We start from the raw sequence: 12,887 nt of genomic DNA on the forward strand, positions 1-12,887 counted from the left end.
TATATTTTTAAAATCTTGTAATCTTAATGTAACCTTAACTGAGGTCTTGTCTTCAGTTGGCCTAGTTTTCAGTAGTGAATAAACAAGATACATTTTAAATGCTGATGTCCTTATATACAAAATCTTCTGACTATAAATAACTGGAATAATAGCTACCTCTCCATAGGAAGCTGCAATTCCTTTACTATTCACTCTGTCATTGACATCTGTTATTGAGGTCACTTCCCACTCACAAGCTCTCATTAGATACAAGTGACATCTCTCTCTTAATTGCCTCTCCACTTTTTGAATAATGAGTTTTATTCCAGATTAATTCCTCAAAAATCACATTCTGAATCAAGCAAATTAGTTGGAAAGGGTGTCTACCATCAAGGATCAGATACTAGCACATTTCATGAGAAATAATTTATTTTCCAATTTCCACTCAGGTGCAATTTAATTATCTCAAGGCTTGGAAAAAGACTTCCTACTAAAAGAAGTATCTTTTATTCAGAGGATTTTATTTATAGACTATTATCCAAAAAGAAAAAGTTTACTGTATCTAAGAGAAACTGAGAAAGAACATATGAAGGGAAATAACTGAGTTGTGACATAGCTCCTTTATTTATTATCCATATGCTATAACTCATATTTTTGAACTGTCAACACAAAAAATTATCTATAATCAATAATGTATGTATCAATACACAACATATATTCCTGTTATTTTTTCTTCATATAAATTTTAACTAGCCAAATTTAGTACCATAACAGTTTCTCCCTCAACATTTTTCAAATAGGTAAAATGCACTAGAAAAAACAAAGGTCATGATAGAGCTTTTTTTTTTTTTTCCAAAAAGTATACAGTGTCTCTGGCAGTGTATACTTTTTGAAAAAATCTGGCATTCATTAACAGACTTATGAATGCCTGATCCTTCTTTCCTCAATCTCCTTTACTGTTATGAGGCTAAGATGGTATAAAATCTGTTTTTTGGTCAACAAAACAAATAAATGGATTTTCAAAAACATTACAGTGCCTACTACTCCATCCCAAACAGGTGTATTCTTTACTCTAACTTGTACAAAAGAACTTTTTTTTCTTTTTTGAGACAGAGTTTCGCTCTTGTCACACAGGCTGGAGTGGAATGGCACAATTTCGGCTCACTGCCACCTCAACCTCCACCTCCCAGGTTCAACAGGTTCTCCTGCCTCAGCCTCCTGAGTAGCAGGGCATGCACCACCACACACACTAATTTTTGTATTTTTAGTAGAGACAGGGTTTCACCATGTTGGCCAAACTGGTCTCAAACTCCTGACCTCAGGTGATCTACCTGCTTCAGCATCCCAAAGTGCTGGGATTACACCTGTAAGCCATTGCGCCCAGCCAAAAGAACTTTTTAAAACTGCTGTTTCAAAAAACAATTTTACTGATTTTTTTTCAGATTGTATTATAGTTTTTCAGCCTTTTCACAATCATGCAAAACCCAAAGGTTAGTATTTGAAAATGTTCTCCAAGCAAGGATTTAGTAAATACTTTGATTGTATTTCTGCTTTTTGCTAGAAAGTCTATTTTATTGCTAAAATATATCTATTTTATCGAACAAATGCATACAGCTATCTCCCATGTAGCTACATTTAAAGAAAAAAATCACAAATTAATTTTCAGCCCTGTTTCTGATGCAAAGAAATGTCAAAGCAAACAGATTTTTAAGTACATTTCATTGACAACAATCTATTTCAAAACATTTTCCTTGCGTTTTTGAAGTAATAAAAAATGTAGTTCTTTTTAAAAACGGTACAATTCTAAATATGTGACAATTATCCTCGATATGTGTAATAGGCTTTTGAGGGCATCATGTAAATCAAGGGAAAGTATAAAAGTTTTAGTTTGAATCACCAAATGTATAATGATATTTGCTTTATAAAAAACATGTACATGTCATGGATCAGTCATGGCTTCTTAAATAACTACAATATTCCCTGAATTCCTTGGAAACTGTTTGTTGGGATATAGAAGCATTTTAAGCTGCCAAAACTCTTCTTAAGTAGAACAAGCCACTAGGCAAAGTTATCACATGATAAACATTAGTAAAGGGTCCAAAAATATTTACGCAAAAATATACAGATGTAACATGAGACAGAGATCAACCCATAGCTGAGATTAACAGAAAAGTAGTCATAGCATTAAAAAGAATGTAAGAGGCAAAGTAAATGGTCTGCCTAAACTTCTTTGTTCTAAATTTTACAAGAATAGACATATGAGAAATTAGAAGTGCTAGGTAACTATTGAAGAGCCAAAGTAATATGAAAATTGGCTTCACCATGCATTCAAGTTACATTAATAACCTATCAAGAAGTAGTCTTGGGCAGTCTCTTTGCATACAAGCATTAAGTATTTGAAAAATTTCTAAAAGGTAAAACTAAAATGGCAAATTTCATCACAATTAGATTTCACTGGATGTGCTACCTTAATATTTTTTAACTATACAAAAATAATTTATAACTCTCTTAAAGCCACATTCCTAATTAACTACAAAATTCCTAAGTTTTTCCAGAAGAGAAATCATTGCTCAAAGCCTTAGATTGAAGCAAAGAGTTTTTCTAACTTTTCAGGTGTATTTTGGGTGCCAAGTATTATTGAATCAGTTTCATTTAGTAAAAATAAAACAAACATAACAAACACAAACTTAATTTAATCATATAAAAAAATTTCTCCAGTTCCACCATGTCTTGAAATAACATTTGTTTTGCTTTGTTTTTTTACCTGGTTCTCCTGTGATATCTCTGCTGCAGGGGGTGGTGGTGATTCTTCACACACTGCAAGGCTCCGAACTAGCTTTAACTTTGAGCTTGACTGAAGAGAAGTATTTATAATTAACACTACATTTCAGAAATTTAGGGCATATCCAAAAGCCCCCTAGAAAGGGTTTCTAAGTTTCTTTATAAATAGTTTCTGTCATGTATAACAGTAGATGAAATGTGCAAGTTAAATATATCATTAATCACTACTAAAGGCCTTTGTTAAGAAGGAAAACAAACAATTGCAGTCTTGAAAATTATAGCAATAGAAAGAATGAGAATAATTCCAACTTCATATCCCAAAGAATGGTGAGAAAGCGGTTTTCTCTACAGATAAAGAACCATCAAGATAAAAAAGCAATGCACAAAAGCGACTAGGCAAGACAAAAACCCCAAATAAAACAAAATAAGCTTTCTGCACCCCCCAAAAAATATGAAAGAACTAAACTGAATGTAGTGCTATATGAAAACAAGGATTCATCAAGCATGAAGGAAGGCCCTTGGCATGCCAGCACACCAAAATATTTACTATACCTTAGACCTTTTTCCTGTCTGTCCAAATGACTGCAATGGCCGCTGAATATACAAGAAAGATTTGTATTAAATTTCATACTGAAACAGAAAATTTGCTTCTTAATTCATACTCCTAAACCACAGAAAAACTAACTGCACATAAAGTATGAAAAATGAGGAAATCAAACTTGGTTTCAGTGAAAGAGTACTGATTCCTCCCAGAAGCACACTTGCAGAAGATTCTTTAAAATCCTGGTAGGTTGGCATTTTTCTTTATTTTTTCTTTCTTAGGCATTTTTCTTTAAATCAGCAAATGGCCACAATTTTTGTGTTAATTATGTACAATGAAATTTATATAGTGACTTCTTAGTAGTGAAATAAAATATACTTCTTCATTATTTTACAACATATTATAGTTTAGCCAAGGTTAAGGAAAAACAACACACAAAAATCAGCAGTTTAAGGTAGATAAACTCAGAAAATCTTTCAACTTAATGAGAATGTTTCAAATGCACCTGAGTCAGAGTCCAACTACAAATCTACTGAGCTATTTCAACGCTGTATGAAGTATACCATCAGTTTATTAGTGACAGAAACCTATTCATTAGGTCTGAGGTGAAGCAATGAAGCAGAAAGGAAGAAAAAAGGGCAGATTTCCAATATGAAGGTCCAGCATGACAGACGGACCATCAGTCGCAAGACTGGGGAACCTGGTAAGGCAAACTAACTCAAGTATGTGATACAAGCTTTGGTTTGGGAAAGCAGCTGAAGCACCTGTCAATCACAGTCAGATAGGTTTTAAACATTCTTTCCTTCTACTTCTTTCCAATTTTCCTCTTCAAACCCAACCCGAAATAGTACAGGGCCCAGGTATCTATCATTTTTATTTCTTAACACCAGGGACCCAGTCTGATACCAAATGTAAAACAGATATAAAATCCTTAATATCCAGACTAGTATGCTTTACATTTAAAAAAAAAAAAAAAAGGCCATCATTTTACTTCAAAAAGGCCTTCTTTGTAGAGTCAGCAGAAATAAGAGTCTACAGTACCAGTATGTCCTGCCCTCATTTTGAGCCAAAAGTTCTTCAAATGAAAAAGCCCTGTATTCTTGGGATTTTAATCCTGGATTACACAAGCTACAGAATAATAACAAAAGGAAAACAGAAAAAATAAAAGAAAATGACTTTCTGTTTCTTATACAGAAGAAAACAGTATGTGTACGCACAAATGCATATGGCAGTGCTGCCTAAGAGGGCTTCTGCATGTTGGTATTGTCTTCTGTTTCTACCTACTTTCTAATTTGCTCAAGAGGATTTCTAGTTCACATCTAACAACAGAAGTAAAATAAGTTGTGCTACCATCTAGTCTAGGTGGTAGATGCCACCATCTAGGGCCTACAGGAAAAAAAAGCGGGAGAAAAGCAACAGTGAATACTATGAAAATACACATAATTAAATGAGCTCTGAGGAAGCAGAAGGGAAAAGAATTTCTGACTTACTCCCAGTCTTCTGCTTTAATCTCTTGTAATTTTAAGTATCACTAGTATAAAATCCTCTATTAAAAATCTCTAAAATGGAGGGGTCATTAACTGGCAATGTAAATGCTGTATTCATATGCAGAAGAGCTGGACTTAAATTTTTGAATTTGCTTTTTATTAGTGGGTAACCATGGTCAAATTACTTCAGTTTACTTTAATCTGTCTAAAGTTTTCATGCTATTTGCACTAATCACAGGGTTCTTGAAAGGATTCAATGAAAGTGTAGCTAAAAAAGGGACTGTGAAAACTCTAAAATGCATATAAATGTAATCGATGATTAAAGGTTAGGAACTGACCATGACAGAAAACCTATGTGCTTCCTCTACTTATTAGCAATGAGATTAAGATAAATTACTTAATCTAACAAATGCTAATTTAAAAAAGTGTATAAAATGGGGATGCTCTCTATTGTCCCTATCATAATACTTAAGAATATTCATAGACTTACACATGTATTAACTATCTCACTTTTAATCTACAAGGAGACTTTGATGAAGATGAGGAAAAGATAAAGGAAGATACAGAGAAGTAAAATTATCTTAATTTGACTTCATTTAACAAACATGTTTTAGATTCCTGTTCTATACCAGACACTGTGCTAGGCACTAGGGCTATGAAGATGAGTAAGACACAGTTCCTGGTCTTAAAGACCTCACAGTCCAGAATCAGTTACTAGTCAAATGGAACCCCAGATCTTCAGAATCTTAGTCCAGTGCATTTAATATCTATTAAAAAAACTTTATTGTGGATTAAATTCTACTTGAGGTAGAATTCTAAAGATGGCCCCCAAGATTCCCATTCGCTGGTTATTCAATCAAACACAAATCTAGGTACTGCAGAGAAAGGAATTTGCTTTTTTTTGAGACTAAGTCTCACTCTGTTGCTCAGGTTGGAGTGCAGTGGTGTGATCTTGGCTCACTGCAACCTCCGCCTCCCAAGTTCAAGTGATTAGTCTGCCTCAGCCTCCAGAGTAGCTGGGATTACAGGCACTCATGTATGGCTAATTTTTGTATTTTTAGTAGAGACAGGGTTTCACTATATCGTCCAGGCTGGTCTCAAATTCCTGACCTTAAGTGAGCAGCACCCTTGGCCTCCCAAAGTGATGGAATTACACATGTGAACTACTGCGCCCTGGTGGATTTTGCATTTGTTAACTAAGCTCCAAGCTAGCTGATCTTAAGATACAATTTAAGATTCAGGTGAATCTAATTCAATAAAAGCTGAGACTTTTCTCTGGTGGGAGCATAGGAGCAAGTCAGAGAGATTTAAAGCATGAGAAGGACTTGACATATTGTTGATGGCTTTCAAGATGGATGGGCCATGTAAAGAGGACTATGAGCAGCCTCTTGGAACAGAGTGGCCTTTACTGACAACTAGCCAAAAAACAGGACCTCAGACCTACATACAGTTTTGGGCCCACTGTGACCTGATAATGAGTGTTGTCTTTTAAGCCTCTATATTTGTGGTCATTTTTATGCAGCAATAGAAAACTAATACACTACTATATAAGTAAACTATAAATTGCCAAAATAGCATTATTCAATAACATAATTTCAATGTCCTTTCAAATAGCAAAGAACTGATATTATATGTACTAGAAAATATAGCAATGCACACAACAAAGCAGAGAAAACAAGTTGTTTATTAAAGTAAACAGACTTTACTTCATATTTTTATAATCTATTTGGCAGCCAGATTTGGCTTTAAATAGGAATTCTCTCTATTTGATATGTAATTATTAAAAAAATGGATTTTATTATTTAGAGCACACTTTTCACCCTTAGCAGAATTTCACTGTCACAGTAAAAATTTAGCAGCTTGTTTAATAGACATGTATTAGTCCATAGAAATGCCTTAAATTAGAATTTACAAAGCTCAGGGACAAAGTCCCCAATCTATAATTTACATTGTTTTATACCGAAGTATAAGACAGGAACTAGATCAAAAAATGGGTGCAGAATATGAAACATCCTTAATAGAATTTCAGTTTGAAATTGATGCTAGTAAGTCGTCAGAGCTATCAGCTACTAGAATTTGGAGAACTGAGAAAAACAGAGCAATCCTTATTAGTTATATATGTATTGGCACAAAAATACCAATTAAATATCACTCAACTAAAAAAATCTGACATTTGAAAAACAGGGATAATTTTCTCTTTGTAATTAATAATTGTAAGGAAGAAAAATTTAATGGTTACACCCTTTCAACCAGACTCAATACACCTTGAAGAGCTTACAAATTCTCGGTACTTTTCTAGGTAACAGTAAAGATTAATGGGAATTATAAGGAAGACAATTAAAATGTTCCATGTCTAGTTAAGATCAGGGGAGTAAAAATAATGGATGCCAGGATGCTAATTTCTACTGGAATAAAAGATACAAAGTTCTCTGATGCAGGAGAGCTATTTTAAAAATCAATAAACCAAACACAATCACAATTTATTTTTAACATTTAACCTTTTGAGCCATAAAGCACAGAGTTAAATATTCAAAGGCCTGACTCTTAGACTCTAATGAAAAGTCCATGGAGAAAGTCACAAACTATCTGGTTTAGTGTTATTCCATATAATAAATGAAGATCAAGGATCATCCCATCCTACTGGTGATGTACATGAAAATTATCCAAAGAAGTACAAACAGTAAGTATGCAAAAGCATTTCTACATCTACAAGATGTAGCAAACATGTTTATACATCCCAAGAAAGCACCATGAAAAGTAAATGTGCTTACAAGTGCTACTATATGTACATATGATCCAAGTTCAGTAGAAAGAGTACCAAATCCTAGAATTATAAAAATAAAGCATACTATGGAAAATATATCGTAAGTTTTAAAAAGTTAAACTCATTCAATATGAATAAAAAAAACAATAAAAATACAGCATACAGTTACAGAATTTAATAGAAATAAACAAAACCACTGTACTGAAAATGTGGGAAGGTTATGGTAAGTTTTACTCTTTATTACTAAAGAAAAATCTATCTTGCAAGACAATAAAGGGACAAATTTGAAAAGCCATATAATCGTGCTATTGTTAATAAATAGTAACAATTATGATAATGATTATAACACTGTTAATACCACCTACCATTTGTCAGGCTTTATGTATGAGGTACAATACAGATATCTTTTTATTTTTCTGAGACAGAGTCTCACTCTGTCACCCAGGTGGAGTGCAGTGGTGCAATCCCAGCTCACTGCAGTCTTGACCTTCTGGGCTCAGATGATCCTTCCACCTCAGCCTCCTGAGTAGCCACCATGCCTGACTAATTTTTTGTAGAGATGGGATTTGCCATATTGCCCCAGCTGATCTCACACTCCTGGACTCAAGCACTCTGCTTGCCTCGGCCTCCCAAAGTGCTGAGATTACAGGCGTGAACCAATGTGCCTGGCCATACTTTTTATTTATTATTTTTTTTAAGGAACAGGTCTTACTCTCTTACCCAGGCTGGAGTGCACTGGTGCAATCCTAACTCACTGCAGCCTCAAATTCCTGGGCTCAAGTCATACCCTCGCCTCAGCCTCCCAAGCAACTAGGACTATAGTCATGTACTGTGACGACTGGCTAATTTTTTGTTTTTATTTTTTGTAGAGACAAAGTCTTCCTGTGTTGTCCAGGCTGGTCTAAAAATCCTGGGCTCAAGCAACCCTCCTGCCTCAGCCTCCCAAAGCACTGGCATGAGCCACAATGGTTGGCCACACACATCCTTTTAATCTTTCTTTGACAAGCAGGAAAACAGCTAAGGTTATTATTTGAATTATTTTATATAAAGAGACTTTTATTCAGTCCTTTAAAAAAAACACTTCATTTCTTTTTTTTTTTGAGATGGAGTTTCGCTCTTGTTACACAGGCTGGAGTGCAATGGCGTGATCTCGGCTCACCGCAACCTCCGCCTCCTGGGTTCAGGCAATTCTCCTGTCTCAGCCTCTTGAGTAGCTGGGATTACAGGCCCGCGCCACCACGCCCAGCTAATTTTTTGTATTTTTAGTAGAGACGGGGTTTCACCATGTTGACCAGGATGGTCTCGATCTCTTGACCTCGTGATCCACCCGCCTCGGCCTCCCAAAGTGCTGGGATTATAGGTGTGAGCCACCGAGCCTGGCAAAACACTTCATTTCTTAACAGATTAATGAAATAAGTTAATTATTTCATCAATACTTTCCTAGCAAATTAGGGAATTTGTTATTTACTGTCCTCATTGTGGAAGAAGTGTGGCCTTGTGTTCTGAGCTTTTCTGACAGCCTTATTAGATTCACTGCTTTCTTGCCCCTTATCTTGCCCAGACCCTTTTTAAAGAAATGCTTTGGAATTAACTTGAGGGATACAAGACGTAAGAGTCTCATCTTAATTATCAAAGGGCTTACTACTGAAACAGAATATATAAAATATGTATTTTAGCCAATTCTCAGAATATATAATATGTATTTTAGCCAACATATATGAGTGGAAAATTCACTCATATATGCCGGAGCTATTCATTGACTCTGGCACACAAGGCCTTGTTTACCAATACAACTTGGATTGGCTATCCTATTATAATGGAGGGGGAGAGGCATTGTTTGAACTGTTCCCAAATATGTTTTGAATTGTGTGCATATACACATGTATATAGATGAACACCCCTGGACAAACCATTTGTTAAGTACAAAGATACAACTGTAAAAGAATGGGAAAGTTGAGTTTGAACCTTTAATAAGCAGAGCACAGGGTTCTTAATTTTATATTTCAAAGAAATGACTGCAAAAATCAACATAAAATATAATTTATCCTAAGTTTATTATTTAAAATTTTTTTTTTTTTTAGACAGGGTCTTACTCTGTCACCCAGGCTGGAGTGGAACAACACAATTTCAGCTCACTGCAACCTCGATCTCCCAGGCTCAAGCAATCCTCCCACCTCAGTCTCTAGAGCAGCTGGGACTACAGGTACATGCCATCACGCCCAACTAATTTTTGTATTTTTTTTTTGGTAGAGACGGGGTTTCGCCATGTTGCCCAGGCTGGTCTCAAATTCCTGAGATCCGCCCGCCTCAGCCTTCCCCAAAGTGCTGGGATTACAGTCATGTGCCACTGCACCAGGCCAATTTACTCTAAATTTAATCTGAAAAACCTATCCGTGAAGAAAATCAAACAATGGAGACCACATCAGTGAGTTATACACAGGAAATCAAAGTAAACATTTCCCACCATCCATTTAACCCATGTTAAAGATTAGGGATACTTGTAGTCTAACAAAATACATTTTTCTGGATTTAGAAACCTGGCACCCACCACCCCAACCTTCTAAATGTTTCATAAAAATATAAAGTCCAAAATGTACCTCCACATTCTCAATAGAAACAGTGTGTGGCAGTAGAAAAATTACTGACCAAAAACCTGTCAGGTAATTAAGACCATAATCAACAATTCAGAACAACCCCAAGACAATTATGTGGGAAAGTTAACTTCCTGACATTAATGCACACAAATTACTTGACTTAGCTCTGAAGTATTAAGAAATTCTTATGAAAGTCATCCTAAAACTTCTATAAAAGATCACAGTCCAAAACAAAACCCTGAATAAAATACATATATTTTTTAAAGGTAGAAAGAGAAAACTGATAAAAGCAGAAAGAAAACACAAGTAGAATTATTTATAAATTAAATGGTCAAAGAGCTCTTGAGATAATCTCTGCTTAGAACCACCTGAGATGACATATCATGTCTATTGGCCTCTCTCTAGTTTGATGAAATTATTTTTTATGTAAATTCTATCCTTAACAGAAAGAAAATCATAAGGTTTCTTCATAGTACAAGAGGCTATAATATCCCTTAACTGAAAATAACTTCACTCAAAATGTATACATTAGATGTTCAGTTTTTTATATAAATGAATGAAATGAATGCTTCTTTTGGAAGGGAAACATTTCTGTTTCCTTTAATCACTCTAAATATTACTATGCTAAAGCAAGATAACAGACATAAGTTATAATATTCATGGTAGCTGATTTTCAGCATGAGAGCAAAGTAGAGAATATCTTACTACTCTATTAGAATACAGTAACAGTTTATTCAAAAATCTCAATAGAAACCCTACATTATTTGCTACATACATCCAAACTTATGAGTGAAAATAGCAATTGCCATTTAAGATAACAATCTTTAGGTAGTATCTTAGAGGAAAGATGAGATATCTGGTAGTATGTTAGAATAGTTAACTCCACATTAAAAGTAACTCCGTATTAACCAGACTTTTTAAAACAAAACACTTATTTCCTGTTGATGCTTAAAACAGTTGACTTTGTTTTACAATATTTTAAATGAAAACACAGAACAGACCTATTTTCCAGTTTTATCTCCTTTAAATTCCCAATTTCCATTAATTAAATCTGTTCTATAAAAGGTATTTCAACTGTACCTCCCTTGCCAGCCGCCTTGGATGAAAGCATCTTGGACCTCAAAAGCTCAAAGCAGAGTTAATATTCATATATGTAGTAAATTATAAAGAAATAAAGAAATAAAATGAATATGGCATTCACCAGATTAACATAAAATGAGTTCTCACATTCTATGTTTTTCCTCTTTCCAAATCAATACAGTCACTATGCTATAGGAAACAAGAGGTCAAGACCATATCTATGATGTTTGTTTACTATGGTATTTCCTTGGTAAAGAATAGACTTTCAATAAATGATTTGGAGAATGTGGAAAATTTTCTTATACTACAAATAACTGGGCCATGATGTGAAAGTGGTCATCAGAATGTTCTTGTGGCTTACTGCCAAAGGCAACACAACAGACATGGTAGGAAATGCAATAATCCCAGTTAATGACTTGTTGATAAGCATGATCTAGGAGAAGAAACATTAACTGTAGAAAAGATGCTAAAATGAAATATTTTATATTTCAATCACAAATGCAATAGAACTTTAGCAGATTTTCCCTGATGCAATCAGGACACTGGCATGCTGCCATCACTGAGTGTACTGATTACAGGCATGGCAATTTTTTGTTGTTTGAAAAAGTGCTATTACTTTTTAAAATGACTGGGAAAAAATATGTTATTCCTCCCAATTTCTTAGATAATTCGCACTTGACTATAATCAGTGGGGCCTAAATGCTTTTTTATAGCTGGAGGAATTGCTATTATTGTCTAACATGGTGTCTGGTATATAATAGGGAAAAAAGAAAGTTTTTGACGGAATAAAAGAATGAGATAACCTTTAAAAACAGGTTTCTATAAAAAAGTGAAGCTAAAAAGAATAAAAAAAAAAGCAGAGCTGTAATTTTTGGCTTATAGCCTTCAAAGTCTTTAGGATATAGAAATGATGATAGAATATTTTCTCCAAAAATATAATTCTTTAATTGCAAAGCAAAACTAAAACATTACCGTTAAACAATGTTTTTGAGTAACTTTTTGTGGTAGATTAAAAGTAGCTACAAATTCTTTCCTACTGAGAGACAGGGTCTAATTCCCCTTCCCCTGGGCTTTTGATTGACTATGTCATCAAAAGAAGAGAGCAGAAGTAATGATCTGGAACTTCTGGGCCTACATCAAAAGAAACCTTGCGGCTTTGCTTGGCTTTCTTGGAACATTCTCTCTGGGATCCCTGAGCTGCCACATAAGAAGTCTGACTATTTGGATACCTTGTAAAATAGAAAATTGTCTCAGCCTAAGTCCTGCTTCATTTCTTGACTCATAAATGATGAGACAGTAAAAAAAAAAAAAAAAATTGCGGGCTGGGTGCACCTGTAATCCTAGCACTTTGGGAGGCTGAGGCGTGGATTGCCAGAGCTCAGGGGATCGAGACCAGCCTGGGCAACATGGTGAAACCCTATCTCTACTAAAATAGAAAAAATTAGCCAGGTGTGGTGGTGTGCACCTGTAGTCCTAGCTGCTTGGGAGGGCGAGGCAGGGGAATCACTTGAACCCAGGAGAAGGAGGTTGCAGTGAGCCGAGATCTCACCACTGTACTCCAGCCTGGGTGACAGAGTGAGACTCCATCTCAAAATGAAAAGGTTTAAAAGTTGTTAGTCCTTCATTTTGAGAAAACAGATAACTAGAAAAGCTTACCAAAT

The 12,887-nt window shown here is 35.0% G+C and overlaps 1 protein-coding gene across 12 annotated transcripts in view; it reads right to left on the bottom strand.

Moving 5' to 3' along the window:
• The window catches only part of R3HDM1 (R3H domain containing 1), a 123,068-nt gene that overhangs the window by 106,769 nt on the left and 3,412 nt on the right, over window positions 1–12,887 (bottom strand). For 7 of the 12 annotated variants that reach the window (XM_064382807.1, XM_012468466.2, XM_012468465.2 and 4 more), the window contains exons 3-4: window positions 3,313–3,354; window positions 2,744–2,833 (exon numbers count right to left, since the gene is read on the bottom strand). The exons of 3 other annotated variants lie outside the window; for them this stretch is intronic. In XM_064382807.1, coding sequence (XP_064238877.1) covers window positions 2,744–2,833; window positions 3,313–3,354 — 132 coding nt within the window. The remainder of the gene's footprint in view (window positions 1–2,743; window positions 2,834–3,312; window positions 3,355–12,887) is intronic. 2 more of the 12 variants (XM_064382808.1, XM_012468459.2) reach the window with 1 other exon arrangement.

The sequence above is a fragment of the Aotus nancymaae genome, unplaced genomic scaffold (genome assembly GCF_030222135.1).
Source record: "Aotus nancymaae isolate 86718 unplaced genomic scaffold, 86718_ANA_hifiasm-v0.15.2.pri h1tg000029l, whole genome shotgun sequence".
Taxonomy (NCBI): domain Eukaryota; kingdom Metazoa; phylum Chordata; class Mammalia; order Primates; family Aotidae; genus Aotus; species Aotus nancymaae.